Source organism: Helianthus annuus, chromosome 8 (assembly GCF_002127325.2).
Source record: "Helianthus annuus cultivar XRQ/B chromosome 8, HanXRQr2.0-SUNRISE, whole genome shotgun sequence".
Classification (NCBI taxonomy): domain Eukaryota; kingdom Viridiplantae; phylum Streptophyta; class Magnoliopsida; order Asterales; family Asteraceae; genus Helianthus; species Helianthus annuus.
Genome location: NC_035440.2, coordinates 133,980,115 through 133,998,372, shown reverse-complemented (window position 1 = coordinate 133,998,372; position 18,258 = coordinate 133,980,115). Strand labels below are relative to the sequence as shown.

At 43.7% G+C, this 18,258-nt stretch overlaps 1 protein-coding gene across 1 annotated transcript; it reads right to left on the bottom strand.

Moving 5' to 3' along the window:
• Positions 1-295: 295 nt before the first annotated feature.
• LOC110870645 (36.4 kDa proline-rich protein) lies at positions 296-1,075 on the bottom strand. Its single transcript, XM_022119824.1, has one exon. The coding sequence runs from the start codon at positions 1,073-1,075 to the stop codon at positions 296-298; it is 780 nt and encodes a 259-aa protein (XP_021975516.1).
• Positions 1,076-18,258: the final 17,183 nt, after the last annotated feature.

The window sequence follows — 18,258 nt, the reverse complement described above, 5'->3', positions numbered from 1 at the left end:
AGCATTCGTCATAGCAAACAATCATGCAATAACAAAATCATAGCACAACAATTAAATCAACAAAGTGTTTAGTGAGAATATGACGACTGAGCTTTCATTAATTACCGACCACAGTCACATTGTTTGCAAGGTGTATCTCATCAAGAGGGATATAGGGTCACACTACCCTTGTCCAATAAGTCTGTCAATGTATAAAGATCACATAGTCAAAAGGGTGGTCTTCAAAAGTCTTCACTATCTTGGCTCAATAGTAGTGCTCTCCCCTAAGGTAATGCATCTGCATAAGACCAAAAACCTATTGTACTGATGGCGGAGGAGGAGGAGGGAGGAAAATCAAGCTGAGAACATGTGCGAGCTCCTCCTCGAGTTTGCACACATCACGAAGCAAGTAGCAACCTGGAAAAGGAGTAAGAGGAACAGGTGGACGTGCAAAAGGAGATGATGATGAACGTGGGGGAACAAAAGCAGGCTGACAAGGACACGGTAAAGGACGCGGTATCGACTCAAGCTCCAAGACTCTGTGACTCATAACTTCAAATCGAAGCTGAAGCGAATAAAGTAACTCATCCTGCGTATAGCCAACAAAATGCGAGGGATGGTAGGGGTCTGAGGTCGGCATGGAATATGGTGGGGACCATCGGAATGGCTCATCAAGTGGTGAAGAAGTAAATGCAGAAAACGGTGCAGACTGAGGGATCTGTGGAAAAGCTGCTGAAACAAAAGGATCGTCACGCGGGTGCTGACCAGAAGTACCTTCCCCTGGACGGGGTGCGGGTATGTCCTGAAGGAAGACGATAGGCAAATCAGTGCGATGGACGTCGGACTCCACAGGAGGAAAAGGAGCAACATCAGCAGGTGCGGGTGCAGGAACAAACAGCTCAACAACATGAGGGTCAACAGGTGCAGGAACTGGGTCAGGTATAAGGGGTGCAATGTCTGGTAAGCCAAAAGGAATAGGGTCTGGGTCAAGTATCAGCTCAGGATCAGCAGGTGCAACATCAGGCTGATTAAAAGGATCAAGATCTAGCTCGGGATCAAGCTCGGGGTCGTGTGGAGGACATGGTGCAGCTGACATGTCCGTATCATCATCAGAATTAGTGGCATAACGCTGTAATCCAACTGCCTACAAAGCTGAAGACGTCATAGGCTCAAAGGAATCTGAGACAGAGTGTAAACTAGAATCAGAGGAAATCTCAATAACGGGAATCTCGAGAGGTGGAATAGCCACAACGTCCTCGTCTAGCTCTCCATCACCATGGGCGTCATCAGGAGGACCAGCAACAAACAAATCAACGTCATCATCGAACAAATCGTCGAAAGGCCAATCCTCGGGTGGAATAGCCATAAGAGGAGCAGGATCGAGGATCGGAGCTACGATGTGCTCGCCATCGGGGTGACCAATGACGAGGTGATCATGGACTGGAACAGGGATGGCAAAAAGGATCCTCGCTAGGGAAGCCATCAGCAAGGGGTAAATCATCGCCACAGTCTGGTAGCGCGAACGGCTGGAAGTCGTCCCCGTCCTCGGTCAGCAGGTCGGGATCACTCTCAATGTCTGGCGTATATATATCTGGCGCGGGCATGACCTCGTCGTCTGTTGCGACTACCATCGGGTCACGGGCATCCTACAATCCATTCTCTGAGGATAACATGTGTGCCTGCAACGTCGTAATCCTAACATATATACATATAGTAACCACTAACACTCAGTATATGCAAACAAAGGCATTTTATCACGTAACCATGTATCCACATTATCCTTCATGAAACTTTCTCTATCTTTCCTAGTCTACCCCATGCAGACTAAACCACCAATGTGACCTTGTAATCGTGTGTCTTTCCTTTTGTAAAACGTTTGTTCCATGGATCTGGGCATTTTGTGTATGCAATGAAAACATGTTGTAAGAACATTTTCGTGAGAGTCCTAATGATTGTAGTCTAGACTCGAGAAGGAATCCTAGTTCGCTACAATCGAATTTCTGATACCAAACTGTCACACCCTGACTTTTGCGGAAGCGTGATTTGGTGTGACTCGCTTAATATCATTGCATTCAACCATAACAAACAACTATATGACAAAACCCAAGATGTGTTGGTGCATTAATATGTCTGCTGACTACGTCTTATCAAGTCTTATGTCTAGAAAGATTAAATGAGAGTTCAAAAGTGATTAGATTAGGGTTTGTATAGATTTTAGGAGAGCAGTCCGTTTGAAATGCACCCTGGCCGTCTGAAGCTTGTCTGGTCGTTTGAAACATGACCATTTAAACATGTTGTGTTTCATTCAAACGAAAGGTGTCACACCCCCAAAATCCCACCTGCGGAGTACTACCGCTTGGAGGCGTGACTGACCAGGATCCAGCCACCAATCATACTGAACAAGCATATAAGTAGTTATAAAAGTTTAACCATCACGATTGGTGTTCCAAAACAAATAAGTTTAAGTTGCAAGCGGAAGCATAAGTTTAAAGTTATAACATAAGTTCCAAAAGTTTCAAGTTTAACATAGTCTTGTAGCAATCCCTGTCCCACAACGATCCTCCTCCATGCAAGCTCCCACTGAGTACCTATGGTCCTGCAAAGCATGTAGTAACGAGTCAACAACTAGTTGAGTGAGTTCACGGGTGGGCGTTCGTTTTAGTTGTTTCGAAAACAGTTTACTTTATCTGGCATCCTGCCGCGGGGGTTACCCCATAGTTTTAAAAACGTGACCAGTTCGTTCCCAGTTACTCCGGCACTCCGGCCGTGGGGGCTACCCCATGTAGTTATCAGGCATTTCGGCCGTGGGGGCTACCCCATGTACATCATCTGGCTCTCCAGCCGTGGGGGCTACCCCATGTGTATACTAGACTCGTTACCGTATCGATTGCTGACTGTAGTCATGTTTATGTGCCCTGAAAACATCAATGTCTATCATCATTGACGTGCCCCAGATCCATTAGTTCACGCCCGTCCTCTGCGGCACGGTGTGAGGCTTGTCAGACCTAAATAGCGCTATCTAACTAATGACCCGCTCGCCATTGGCCCGGCGATTAGTCGATACAAAAAGGAGGGACTTCGTGATAGAGTTTTAGTCTAGTACGTTTATCCGTCCATCCGGACGAGGAATCACATTCCTGAACCACTGACGTCCTACCCAAGGTAGACGAGGAACCCACGTTCCTGAATCCCGTTCCCAACCCAGGGAATCCCATGCTTTGTAAGGGTGTGAACTCACCTCGGTTTGCTCGGCAGTTAATCACAGAAAGTCAATCAAGTCGCAAGTAGTCAATAACGTCCTAACACGGATATCACGTATAATCAGATTCGAACCAAGTAGTGTACAAATGTTCAACACGTATGGCAGACACGTTTAACAGTTCACAGTTCACAGGTAACAGTCAACAGTAGCACATACGGTTCACAAGTTCAGCCCAACTACTTAGGCCCAAACACGTAAAAGCAGTTAACACAGAAGCCCATCAGTCTGGCCCATTAACTAAGGCCCAATAAGTGTGGTCTCGAGTCGCAACCGGACTCGCAAGCATGGTCTCGAGTCATGCTGTGTGTTGATCATGGATGGTTGCGAGTCGCAACCGGTGTCGCAACCATGGTTTCGGTTCATCATGCTGAGGTCTCGAGTCGCAACGGGACTCGTATCCTGTGGTTTCGGCTTGTCCTGCTATGGTTGCGAGTCGCAACCGCGTGGTCTCGAGTCATCACGCTGTGGTTGCGAGTCGCAACGGGTGATTGCGAGTCGGTAAGCTGTCGTTTTCAAGTTCACGTGTTGATGCAGGTGTATCAGTCCCATTAGTACAATATAATCAGGCCCAAATCCGGAAATAACCAATAGAATCCCACTAACATATTTCCTAATCAGGTTACTAGTCAAATGTGGATCAAAATCACAAGGGTTTTCATATTCTTAACTATCATTCAAAGTGTTCTTCACATATTCAAAGCATATTCATCAAGTTCATAACATTTTCAACACTTATATCAACCACAACTATGAATAATCATCAAGACACTTAGCATAACATACAACTCGGTTTCCCTATAGGTCCGATTTCATCACAAGTGCAACCCAATTTCATCATTCATTTTTAACATACAATGAATCTATTTTTCAACATCAACATTTATGCATAGTTCCACACATAACAAGATCATTCATGAACCGATTTCTTTTCAAATATCATGCATAACTCAACTACCATATTATCACATAATCTTGTCATACATTTATAAACACATCATGAACATTTTTAACACTAAGCATACAACAATAACCAACAAGAAATACTAACCGGTTGATGGGGTGTGTGTGTGTGTCGATCCAAGTCCAAAGATCCAAGAATGATGGAGTGTGTTTGTGTTCTAGGGTTTAGGTGAGAGAGAGAAGTAGGAGAGTGTGTGTTGTAATGTTCAACAAAGTGGTAACAAGTAACTAGGGGTGGTGTATTTATAGCCAAGTTCCAAGTGTGTGCACCCTATGGGTTTCGGCTAAGGGTTTTCGGCCCAATGGCCCAACCGGCCAAAGGCCCAAACCGGCCTAATGGTTACGGTTCACTCGAGACCACATGGTCTCGAGTCGGGTCCTTGTTGTTTCGTGTCGGGTTCTCGGTTCACATATAACACACATACATATATACACAATACACACATAACAAAGCACTTATCACATAAAAAGGTTCACGTTATCATTTTAACTAGTCACATAACGTACAAGCAAGTTACATCAAGACACAACGAAAGGTTCTAGATTTCGAGTTGTCACATCATCCCCAAGTTGAAAGAAATTTCGTCCCGAAATTTGACGGCACTCACTGAGGAAGCTAGTCAAGTTGTAAGGTTTTCCCGGTTTTCCTGGGGTGTCACATCGATGTGACAACTCGAAATCTAGAACCTTTCGTTGTGTCTTGATGTAACTTGCTTGTACGTTATGTGACTAGTTAAAATGATAACGTGAACCTTTTTATGTGATAAGTGCTTTGTTATGTGTGTATTGTGTATATATGTATGTGTGTTATATGTGAACCGAGAACCCGACACGAAACAACAAGGACCCGACTCGAGACCATGTGGTCTCGAGTGAACCGTAACCATTAGGCCGGTTTGGGCCTTTGGCCGGTTGGGCCATTGGGCCGAAAACCCTTAGCCGAAACCCATAGGGTGCACACACTTGGAACTTGGCTATAAATACACCACCCCTAGTTACTTGTTACCACTTTGTTGAACATTACAACACACACTCTCCTACTTCTCTCTCTCACCTAAACCCTAGAACACAAACACACTCCATCATTCTTGGATCTTTGGACTTGGATCGACACACACACACACCCCATCAACCGGTTAGTATTTCTTGTTGGTTATTGTTGTATGCTTAGTGTTAAAAATGTTCATGATGTGTTTATAAATGTATGACAAGATTATGTGATAATATGGTAGTTGAGTTATGCATGATATTTGAAAAGAAATCGGTTCATGAATGATCTTGTTATGTGTGGAACTATGCATAAATGTTGATGTTGAAAAATAGATTCATTGTATGTTAAAAATGAATGATGAAATTGGGTTGCACTTGTGATGAAATCGGACCTATAGGGAAACCGAGTTGTATGTTATGCTAAGTGTCTTGATGATTATTCATAGTTGTGGTTGATATAAGTGTTGAAAATGTTATGAACTTGATGAATATGCTTTGAATATGTGAAGAACACTTTGAATGATAGTTAAGAATATGAAAACCCTTGTGATTTTGATCCACATTTGACTAGTAACCTGATTAGGAAATATGTTAGTGGGATTCTATTGGTTATTTCCGGATTTGGGCCTGATTATATTGTACTAATGGGACTGATACACCTGCATCAACACGTGAACTTGAAAACGACAGCTTACCGACTCGCAATCACCCGTTGCGACTCGCAACCACAGCGTGATGACTCGAGACCACGCGGTTGCGACTCGCAACCATAGCAGGACAAGCCGAAACCACAGGATACGAGTCCCGTTGCGACTCGAGACCTCAGCATGATGAACCGAAACCATGGTTGCGACACCGGTTGCGACTCGCAACCATCCATGATCAACACACAGCATGACTCGAGACCATGCTTGCGAGTCCGGTTGCGACTCGAGACCACACTTATTGGGCCTTAGTTAATGGGCCAGACTGATGGGCTTCTGTGTTAACTGCTTTTACGTGTTTGGGCCTAAGTAGTTGGGCTGAACTTGTGAACCGTATGTGCTACTGTTGACTGTTACCTGTGAACTGTGAACTGTTAAACGTGTCTGCCATACGTGTTGAACATTTGTACACTACTTGGTTCGAATCTGATTATACGTGATATCCGTGTTAGGACGTTATTGACTACTTGCGACTTGATTGACTTTCTGTGATTAACTGCCGAGCAAACCGAGGTGAGTTCACACCCTTACAAAGCATGGGATTCCCTGGGTTGGGAACGGGATTCAGGAACGTGGGTTCCTCGTCTACCTTGGGTAGGACGTCAGTGGTTCAGGAATGTGATTCCTCGTCCGGATGGACGGATAAACGTACTAGACTAAAACTCTATCACGAAGTCCCTCCTTTTTGTATCGACTAATCGCCGGGCCAATGGCGAGCGGGTCATTAGTTAGATAGCGCTATTTAGGTCTGACAAGCCTCACACCGTGCCGCAGAGGACGGGCGTGAACTAATGGATCTGGGGCACGTCAATGATGATAGACATTGATGTTTTCAGGGCACATAAACATGACTACAGTCAGCAATCGATACGGTAACGAGTCTAGTATACACATGGGGTAGCCCCCACGGCTGGAGAGCCAGATGATGTACATGGGGTAGCCCCCACGGCCGAAATGCCTGATAACTACATGGGGTAGCCCCCACGGCCGGAGTGCCGGAGTAACTGGGAACGAACTGGTCACGTTTTTAAAACTATGGGGTAACCCCCGCGGCAGGATGCCAGATAAAGTAAACTGTTTTCGAAACAACTAAAACGAACGCCCACCCGTGAACTCACTCAACTAGTTGTTGACTCGTTACTACATGCTTTGCAGGACCATAGGTACTCAGTGGGAGCTTGCATGGAGGAGGATCGTTGTGGGACAGGGATTGCTACAAGACTATGTTAAACTTGAAACTTTTGGAACTTATGTTATAACTTTAAACTTATGCTTCCGCTTGCAACTTAAACTTATTTGTTTTGGAACACCAATCGTGATGGTTAAACTTTTATAACTACTTATATGCTTGTTCAGTATGATTGGTGGCTGGATCCTGGTCAGTCACGCCTCCAAGCGGTAGTACTCCGCAGGTGGGATTTTGGGGGTGTGACAGATTGGTATCAGAGCCATTGGTTATAGTGAACTTGGTTTTAATAAAGGAGAAACGTTTTTGTTAAAACCAGACTATAACCGGTTTAGTGCTCAACGGTCCACAACGACACTTCGCTCCTCATGCAAGGCTCAACGCTTTAGGTAATATGATGTATGTATATTGCCTACTTGTTAGTTACGTAGTACGTTGCTCATGGTATGCTTGATTAGTATAACTACTGTTGTTTGAACACGTGTGTGCTTACTCTGTCTTACTATCGTACTTTCGCGAACCTCTCTCACACGTATTACTCTTGTTATGAAGAACCATGTCTGGACGCGTTAACATGACACAAGCCCAGTTGACGGCTTTGATCAACGAACGAGTTGCCGCAGCGCTCGCAGCTGCAAACGCAGGAGGTATATCCTGCAGTCCGAAATTGTTCTAGGATCATTTGGATCCTACTCTCGTGAACCAACCTTTGTGTTAAACTCTGTCTTTTCTTTCACCTACCTTAGGTCAGGCACCGGTGTGCACTTTTAAGACCTTTATGGACTGTCGACCCACTACTTTTAGCGGAACTGAAGGAGCAGTAGGTCTCCTACACTGGTTTGAGAAACTGGAATCTGTGTTCGAAATGTGCGAATGCCCTGAAGCGCGCAGGGTGAAGTATGCTACTGGTACTCTCGAGGGTTTGGCCCTCACGTGGTGGAATGCTCAAGTGCAGATGTTAGGGTTGGTTGCTGCCAACGCCACCCCATGGGAAAACTTCAAGGAAATGATCAGGGAGGAATACTGCAGTCGTGACGACATTCACAAACTGGAAGATGAGTTCTACAATCTCAAGATGTCGGGGTCAGAGATTGAGGCATACACTAAGAGATCGCATGAGCTTGCCTTGTTGTGTCCTACTATGGTGGATCCTCCGTATAAGCGAATTGAACTCTATCTCAAGGGCTTGGTGCCAGAGATCCAAAGTCATGTGACTTCAGCGAACTTGACTACTATCCAGCAGGTTGTACAGTTGGCTCACCGTCTCACTGACCAAGCGGTGGAGCAGAACAAGTTACCGAAGCGCATAGGCGCTGCAACTACTTCTGGTGCTTCTAGTGGGGATAAACGGAAATGGGATGGAACTTCAAGCAGGGGTTCAACTTCTGTGCAATCTCAGTCTCAGCAGAGAAAGACGGACGATCACAAGAGCCCCAGTCAGCAGTCGTCCGGTGGTCAAAGTCATGGTGGATACAAAGGAAATTACCCCAAATGCAATCGTTGCAACCTACACCACAGTGGGCCATGCACCAGGGGTAACTGTCATCGATGCAACAAGCCTGGTCATGTTGCAAAGGATTGCAGGAGCGCATATCCTGTCAATCAGAATCGTCAGCAACCTCAGCAGAACCAGCGACAGCAGCAGGGTAACAACAAAGGGTGTTTTCAGTGTGGAGCTGAAGGTCATTTCAAGAAGGATTGTCCCCAACTGAACCAGAACAACAACAATAATCAGGGGAATGGTAACAATGGGAACAACAATGGTGCTAGGGGACGAGTGTTCGTGATTGGTCAAGGAGAAGCAAGGAATGATCCCAACGTGGTGACGGGTAAGTTCCTTCTCGACGACTTTTATGTTACAGTCTTATTTGATTCGGGTGCCGATACTAGCTATGTGTCACTAGAAGTTAGTAAGATGCTTAAGCGTATTCCTACACCCCTGAGCGACAAGCACACCGTAGAGCTAGCTAATGGTAAGAGTTTGGAAGCCTCACACGTAGTCAAGGGTTGTCAGCTTATTCTCGCTAACCAGACCTTCTCTATCGATCTTATTCCCATTGTCTTGGGTAGTTTCGACGTTGTCATTGGGATGGATTGGTTATCCCAACACCGAGCAGAGATTCTTTGCAATGAGAAGATCGTTCGTATTCCTGGTTTTGGTAATGAACCTCTCATGATTCGTGGCGACAAGAGAAGTGCTGTTGAGAACATCATCTCTCTTCTTAAAGCCCAGAAATGCTTACGAAAGGGCCACACTGCGATTTTGGCTCTAGTTACTGACACCACAGAAAAAGAGAAGAAGTTAGAAGATTTTCCCGTTGTACGCGACTATCCTGAGGTATTCCCTGAGGAATTACCTGGTCTTCCGCCCCATCGCCAAGTCGAGTTTCAGATTGATCTAGCTCCTGGAGCCGCGCCTGTAGCCCGTGCACCTTATCGTTTAGCGCCATCAGAGTTGGAAGAACTCTCCACGCAACTACAAGAACTCTTGGATAAGGGTTTCATTCGTCCTAGCTCATCGCCTTGGGGAGCTCCAGTACTATTTGTGAAGAAAAAGGACGGCACCTTCAGAATGTGTATCGACTATCGCGAACTCAACAAGGTGACTGTGAAGAATCGTTATCCTCTACCGCGTATTGACGACTTGTTCGACCAGTTGCAGGGGTCGAGCTACTATTCAAAGATCGATCTGAGATCGGGATATCACCAGTTGAGAGTTCGGGAAGAGGATGTCTCTAAAACGGCCTTTAGGACTCGATATGGGCACTATGAGTTTTTGGTCATGCCGTTTGGGCTGACGAACGCACCGGCAGTTTTTATGGATTTGATGAATCGAGTGTGCAAGCCGTACCTGGACAAGTTTGTTATAGTCTTCATCGACGACATCCTGATCTATTCTAAGAGCAAAGAAGAGCACGAACAACATCTACGACTTATTTTGGAACTCCTCCGGAAGGAACAGCTTTACGCAAAGTTCTCGAAGTGCGACTTCTGGCTTCGTGAAGTCCATTTCCTAGGGCATGTGGTGAACAAGGATGGGATTCACGTTGATCCATCCAAAGTGGACTCTATTAAGAACTGGCCTGTGCCTCGCACACCAAAGGAGATTCGCCAATTCTTGGGATTGGCAGGTTACTACAGGAGATTCATTAAGGATTTTTCTAAGATCGCGCAGCCTCTGACTTTGTTAACACAGAAAGGCGTTGTTTATCATTGGGGAAATGCACAAGAGTTAGCTTTTCAGCATCTAAAGGATAGACTTTGCAGTGCACCTATCCTTTCATTGCCAGAAGGCACAGATGATTTTGTGGTTTACTGTGATGCATCAATTCAAGGTCTTGGTTGTGTATTGATGCAACGAGATAAAGTCATAGCTTACGCCTCACGACAACTTAAAGTTCACGAGAAGAACTACACGACACATGATTTAGAGCTGGGAGCTGTTGTTTTCGCACTTAAACTATGGCGGCATTACCTGTACGGAACCAAGTGCGCCATCTACACCGACCACAGGAGTTTAGAACACATATTCAAGCAGAAGGAACTGAATATGCGGCAGCGACGATGGGTCGAACTGCTGAATGACTACGAGTGCTCTATCAGGTATCACCCGGGCAAGGCCAATGTTGTGGCAGACGCCCTCAGTCGGAAGGACACTACGCCTAAGCGTGTAAGAGCTTTACAACTCACGATCCATTCTAGTCTACCTTCGCAAATACGAGCTGCTCAGATAGAAGCACTGAAACCAGAAAACGTTAGAGCTGAAGCTCTACGCGGGTCAAGGCAACGCTTAGAACAGAAGGAAGACGGTGCTTATTATGTGACAGGACGCATTTGGGTCCCACACTACGGCGACTTACGAGAACTTGTGATGGATGAAGCGCACAAATCTCGCTACTCGGTACACCCTGGTTCGGACAAGATGTACCACGATATTAAGACTACGTATTGGTGGCCTAGCATGAAGGCCCACATAGCAACTTATGTCAGCAAGTGTTTGACTTGTGCGCGAGTCAAGACGGAATATCAGAAACCTTCAGGCCTACTCCAACAACCAGAGATACCACAATGGAAATGGGAGCAAATTTCCATGGATTTTGTTACTGGCCTACCTAGATCACAGCGCGGAAACGATACTATCTGGGTGATCGTGGATCGACTCACGAAATCCGCACACTTCTTGGCAATCAAGGAAACAGACAAATTCTCCACTCTGGCGGAGATATACCTCAAGGAAGTTGTTTCGAGGCACGGGGTGCCCACCTCTATCATCTCTGATCGAGATGCACGTTTTACTTCGGAACTGTGGCAGGCAATGCACAAGTCTTTTGGCTCACGTTTAGATATGAGCACAGCATATCACCCACAGACGGACGGGCAGTCCGAGCGAACTATTCAAACCTTAGAAGACATGCTCCGTGCATGTGTAATCGACTTTGGCAATAGCTGGGAAAGACATCTGCCACTTGTGGAATTTTCATACAATAACAGCTACCACACCAGCATTAAAGCTGCTCCGTTTGAGGCATTGTACGGACGTAAATGCCGGTCACCCCTCTGTTGGGCAGAGGTGGGGGATAGTCAAATCACTGGTCCAGAACATGTGGTAGACACTACTGAGCGGATCGCTCAAATACGACAACGCATGGCGGCCGCTCGTGACCGTCAGAAGGCCTACGCCGATAAGGGCAGGAAACCACTTGAGCTCCAGGTTGGGGAGCGGGTATTACTCAAAGTTTCACCCTGGAAGGGTGTGGTTCGTTTTGGTAAACGAGGCAAACTCAACCCACGATACGTTGGACCTTTTGAAATCCTTGAGAAAATAGGCAAGGTGGCCTACAGACTGAAATTACCAGCAGAACTCGGGGCAGTTCACAACGTTTTCCACGTGTCGAATCTGAAGAAGTGTCTGTCAGATGAGACGCACGTAGTTCCTCTGAAGGAACTCACGATCGACGAACAGTTGAAATTCGTCGAAGAACCTGTCGAAATCACGGACCGGGATGTTAAGGTCCTCAAGAGCTCTAGAATACCTCTTGTTCGAGTTCGTTGGAACTCACGTCGCGGCCCAGAGTTTACCTGGGAGCGCGAAGATCGGATGAAACAAAAGTATCCCCAACTGTTTGAGAACAGTACAAACGCTACTGAGGCTGAAGCTACGGAATTTCGGGACGAAATTCCAGATCAACGGGGGGTGGATGTGACACCCCAGGAAAACCGGGAAAACCTTACAACTTGACTAGCTTCCTCAGTGAGTGCCGTCAAATTTCGGGACGAAATTTGACGGCACTCACTGAGGAAGCTAGTCAAGTTGTAAGGTTTTCCCGGTTTTCCTGGGGTGTCACAAAAGGGTCTAGGCATATAAATAGGTTTGTTCATTTCAAACGGTTACGGATGCATATGTGTGTATGTGAGCTAAGGTGCTGCCGGATTTTTGTCAAATTCGTTGTAAAGGCTCAAAATCAGTAATAGAAAGAAGAATTGAAAGGAACAAGCTGTTTTGACTTGGTTTACTTTGATTCCGCCTCTGTAAACTAAGATGAGTTATCTTAGCTGACATATAAGGTCATCGGATCGGTCCAACAAGTGGTATCAGAGCTCAGGACAAGGAGTTCATACCAAATTCAGCTTGAAATCACCGGATTATCTCATTTCTACCTTTCTTTTCTGATTTGATCTAGTGTTTACAGTTAAAATGGTCTAAAACTCTCACATATCAAGCGAAACACATTGATAACGAATCCTTGAAAGTTTGGCATTAAAATTCGATGTAAAAGTGATAAGAATGGACTAAAAATAGGGTTCCGTTTGAACGAAGAATGCATTTCGTTTGAAATAATCGTTTGAAATTGAACCATATCGTTTGAAACTGAATCATACCGTTTGAAATTGACCATATCGTTTGAACTGTTCGTTTGAAAATGGTTTCCGTTTGAAAAGTGTCTAACCGTTTGAAAGTGATTCGTTTGAACTGATAGTTTGAAAGTGGTTAGTCGTTTGAGATTGCATGTGAATTGAGATTAGCTTTAATGTTAGCGGCCCAATAGAATCAACATTGATTGTTGTTTGTCGGTTGAGTGGATTTTGCAGCCCAATCATAGATTCTGGCAACTATAGTTGTCGGCCCAACATACAAGATATTATAAATGTGCATGTGATTTAATCTTTTGGTCCAACAAGTGGCAACAAGTCATATTTGTGATATTAAGTACTATTCCGTTTGAAGCTCTACTGTTTGAACCATTTCGCTTGAACAGATTCCGTTTGAATCTGTCATTTTTCAAAAACCAAAAATATTTCTAAGTGTTTGCTGATTTTTCAGGTACATTCACGATGGATGATATTTTCTTGAACCCGTTCAGCGATATGTACGCGTTTGCAGGAAATTCCGGAAACGATGATACATCGTCAAGCAATGCAAATGAGAATCCGCCGAAAGAAAAGAAAAAGGAAGCTTGGGAATCGGAAAGTGCATTTGGAACATTCAATAAACCCCCAAAGCTAATGGCTATCGAGGAGTACAGTCGGTGGTCCAGAAAGTTTGAAGATTGGATGATGGCATTTGCATTTCCCAGTTGGAAAAGTTTGAAAACCGGTTATGATCAAGGAAACAAAAATGGTGAAACTCTATCTTCAGCTGATGAGATTGAATCGTTTGTAGCTGAGCAAAAATGCGTGGCTTTGTTATTTCAGACTGTTCGGGAGGACATAATCTCTTTGATCGATTATACAAATGCAAAAGATCTTTGGCAAAAGCTAGAAAAGAAATGTCTAGGAAGTACTGAAATTGTAAAAAGTAACAAGAAACTTCTTAGAAAAGAGTTTGATATGTTTGGTTGTCTTAAGAATGAGCCAGTTTGTAAAATGATAGAAAGGTTCGGTCATCTGAAGCTGGAATTAGCAAGACATGATATCAGATATTCTGATGAAGAACTTGTTGACAAACTGTTCGATTCATTACCAGACGAGATGGATTGGAGATATTACGCGCTGATGTTGAAGAACACTATTGCTCCTGAAAAGTTGAAACCAGATTTGGTGATTGAGAGACTTGAAAGTCATGAACTGGAATTGAAGATTGATACTGGAGAAAGAAGAGATCGAAAAATCAAAGAAGATTGATACTGGAGTTATCGATACAACGCAGGAGTTGACTGCAGAGAACCTGGGAAAAATGGCTGACAAATTGCTGGCTACTAAAGCACTTGAGGTAGACTCTAACTCCGTGTCTGAGTCAAAAGGCCAGGTCAGTCCAAATTCGTCAACGAATGCGTCAGGTAAAAATATTGAAGGAAATGCTGATTGCAAAAATTGCAACAAAGAGTTTAATGGCGTTGTTTAAAAGAATTGAGAATCTGTACCAAAGGCCTATCAGTAGAATTAGAAGTGATAATGGTACTGAATTCAAAAACAGTAAGATGGAAGAATTTTGTGATGAAAGAGGTATACTGCATGATTTTAGTGCTCCGTACACTCCGCAATAGAATGGAGTCGCAGAACGCAAAAATCGGACGCTAATAGAGACGGCTAGAACTATGCTCGCAGATTCTAAGTTACCAATTAATTTCTGCGCTGAAGCTGTTTCCGCCGCATGCTATACGCTCAACAGGGTTCTTACTGTCAAGAAGTTCAACAAAACGTGTTTTGAGCTAATCAATAACCGCAAACCGAATTTGAAGTATCTAGAACCGTTCGGGTCACCCTGTACATTTATAGAGCCTCATGGAAAGTTTGGTCCGAAGTGCATTGAGGGAATATTTGTTGGTTATGCCAATCCATTGCGACGTGTCTTCGTTCCAAGTGAGAAGCGGATTATTGAAGCAGCGAATGTTGAATGTCAAGGTCACACTATGCCGCCACAGAATCCTGGAGATTCATGGCAATATCATTATGACAAACTTTGGGATTCGTTTGACATGAGAGAAGAATCAGAGGAAGATGAAGATTTCTTTGATGAGCTAGATATTTTGCGAGAGTATGAGTCGCAGCTCAGGTTCCCAGCAGAGTATTCTAGAAGAACTGGGAAACTTCAAATGATGATGAAGCAGGTCCTAGTCATGCTGGTGAACATGATGATGAAGTTGCTCCTGGTAATCAGTTGGAGGTGAATGATAATCAAGAAGCTGAAAACATGCCAGTTTTTTTATCATTGTGATTCAGATTCTGAGGGGGGGCAGATCCAGTTTTCAAGTCAAACAAACCAAGTTGGTGAACAAGATGTAGAACAGAATGTTACTAATCTGGAGGGAAATGTTGATGTTCCATGCGAAGTGATGCCGCGAACTCTTTCTTATCATCCAGAGGAGTTGATCATAGGAGAACTGCATTCAGGCGTTCGTACAAGACGTCAAATAGACCAGGGCTTAACATGTTTTAATTCTACAGTAGCACCTTTACAAACTGAATTTTCATTAAGTTGTTTTATCTCGCAGATCGAACCGAGAACGTATAAAGAGGCGCTTACTGAAGACTCTTGGGTCATTGCAATGCAAGAAGAGTTAAGTCAGTTTGAAAAGTTGGGAGTGTGGAAGCTAGTGGATTTACCGGATGGTCAAAGGAAAATCAATACAAAATGGGTTTTCAAGTGTAAGAGAGACGACAGAGGAGTGGTTGTAAGGAACAAAGCTCGACTCGTTGTTCAGGGCTTTAGTCAACAGGAGGGGATTGATTTTACAGAAGTCTATGCTCCTGTAGCACGACTAGAGGCAATCAGAATTTTCCTAGCATTTGCGTCTTGGAAGAATTTCAAAGTTTTTTCAGTTGGATGTAAAATCGGCGTTTCTTTATGGGAAGGTCAAAGAGGAGGGTTATGTCGGTCAGCCGTCGGGCTTTACTGACCCAATCCACAAGAACAAAGTTTATCTGCTGGACAAAGCGTTGTATGGTCTACATCAGGCACCGAGAGCCTGGTACGAGACTTTGTCTCAACACCTACTCGCTAACAGCTTTATTAGAGGGAAAGTGGATGCCACTCTCTTCACTAAAGAGGTCGACGGACATCTTCTGATAGTTCAGATTTATGTGGACGATATAATTTTTGGGTCAACAAATGAGAAATTGTGCAAAGATTTCGAACAGGTGATGAAGCAAAAATTCAAAATGTCATCAATGGGGGAGATGAAATTCTTTCTGGGTTTACAGGTTGAACAACTACCTAAGGGAATTTTCATTCACCAGACGAAGTACGTGCATGATATTCTAGAGAAATTTGGAATGTCAAGTTCTACTCTAGCTGCTACCCCACTTGCGACAAATCATGGAATTCACCCAGATCTCACGGGAGACAGGGCTGATGAAACGTTTTACCGTTCCATGATAGGTTCTTTGATGTATTTAACTGCTTCACGTCCTGATATCATGTACCCAACGTGCCTCGCAGCAAGATATCAATCTAACCCGAGAGCTTCGCACATGATCATTGTCAAGAGGATATTACGTTACTTGAAAGGAACACCCACATTGGGGTTGTGGTATCCTAGAAAAGGCGACTTTATGCTCGAAGTATTCCGATTCGGATTTCGGATGCTGCAGAGTCAATACCAAATCAACGACTGCAGGATGCCCGTTCTTTGGACCTAGATTGGTTATCTGGCAGTGTAAGAAGGCGCTATCTACATGTGAAGCGGAGTATGTTTCTGCTAGCCGTTGCTGCTCTCAGATCCTGTGGATACAGCAACAGATGCGCGACTACGGTTTGCAGTTTCTTAACACACCTCTGTTTGTTGATAATGAGGCCGCAATAAATATAACTAAGAATCCAGTACATCACGCTAAAACTAAACATATAGAGATTCGTCATCACTTTATTCGCGATTGCTTCGAGAAAAAGTTGATACGAATTGAGAAAATCCACACTGACGAACAAAAAGCTGATTTGCATACCAAAGCTTTTGATAAAAATCGGTTTCAATATTTGTTAAAACTTAATGGTATGAAATTGCTTTCGGTTTCGGATGGAATTGTGAGCGTTGATGAGAGTACTGTTGCGGATGAAGACGAGAAACAATCTGCAATGGTTTGTCGATTTTTTACTTGTTTTGGTATTTAGGGGGAGTAGAGTAGATAGTATAGATAGTTGTAAATAGTTATAATTTTTCCAGAAAATACAAAAACAGTAAAAAATGCAAAAATAAAAAAAAATAAAATGAAAAAGAGCTTGTGTTTATAGGGAAAATGATAGTACATCGGCTAGACAATTACAGTATGATAAAGATTTGTAAAGACTAAATGAGTTAAACAATCTTCCTGATGATGTGTCGATAGGTTTTCGCACATTTAGTAGATTTATTCGGGATATAAACCTAAAATTTCAAACTTGTGAAATTCGTGGGGAACACTACTTGGATATATAGGTAACCCCTGAAATCTCGTTTGAAAGGTCTCGTATTCTGATATACGAGGTTTTTATACTTAATGATGTCTGGGGTATTATTCCGGGACTTCTGCTGAACGGAAGTTCTGACCAAGTCCTTGGATAATACTTTCTCCAAATGCTTGAAACATAGCATAAACCCTCAGCATGCAGATGAAACAATAAAATTGATAGTCGCTGCTGTTGTAGCTAAAGATCCTCTAAAGGGGACATACTGAAAAGTCGAAGCTGATATCTCTCTGCGCATACGGAAGTATCGACCTGACATCCCTTGGCCCTCGCATACCTAATTTATGTACAGATATCATTGTAGTATACTCACCTGTAAGACTAAATATTGGGATTCTGGATACGGGAGTATATTCAAGAGCTGGGACACATGAATTGAGCTAAGTTCATAAGTCATCTAAATCGTATCCTGAATAGATTGAAATCTGTGAGAGAATTTAAGATGGATCAGTATATCGACAATCGAGGTGAATTGTTTAAGTCTGAGCATGTAATTAAGCTTAACGGTACTTGTAATTTGTCTGAAAAGCTGATATGATTCCCTGACACGCTCGCCAAAAATAAGTTTGTATATAGTTCAATTTCTTTATTTTCTGCAATTTAAGTTTTCAGTGTTTTCATTTCTTAGTTTAGAACACTTTAAAAAATCCAAAAAGATTTTATTTCTGCTTTATTTTTTGACAAACCAAAGTAGAGAGTTGATTGTTGGATTCTCAGAAGATTGAAGCAGATGCAGGAAAGTTCTGAGCTGAAAAATGAGAAGAGTTTACTTTGTTGGAGATTGAGATGTTTTCAA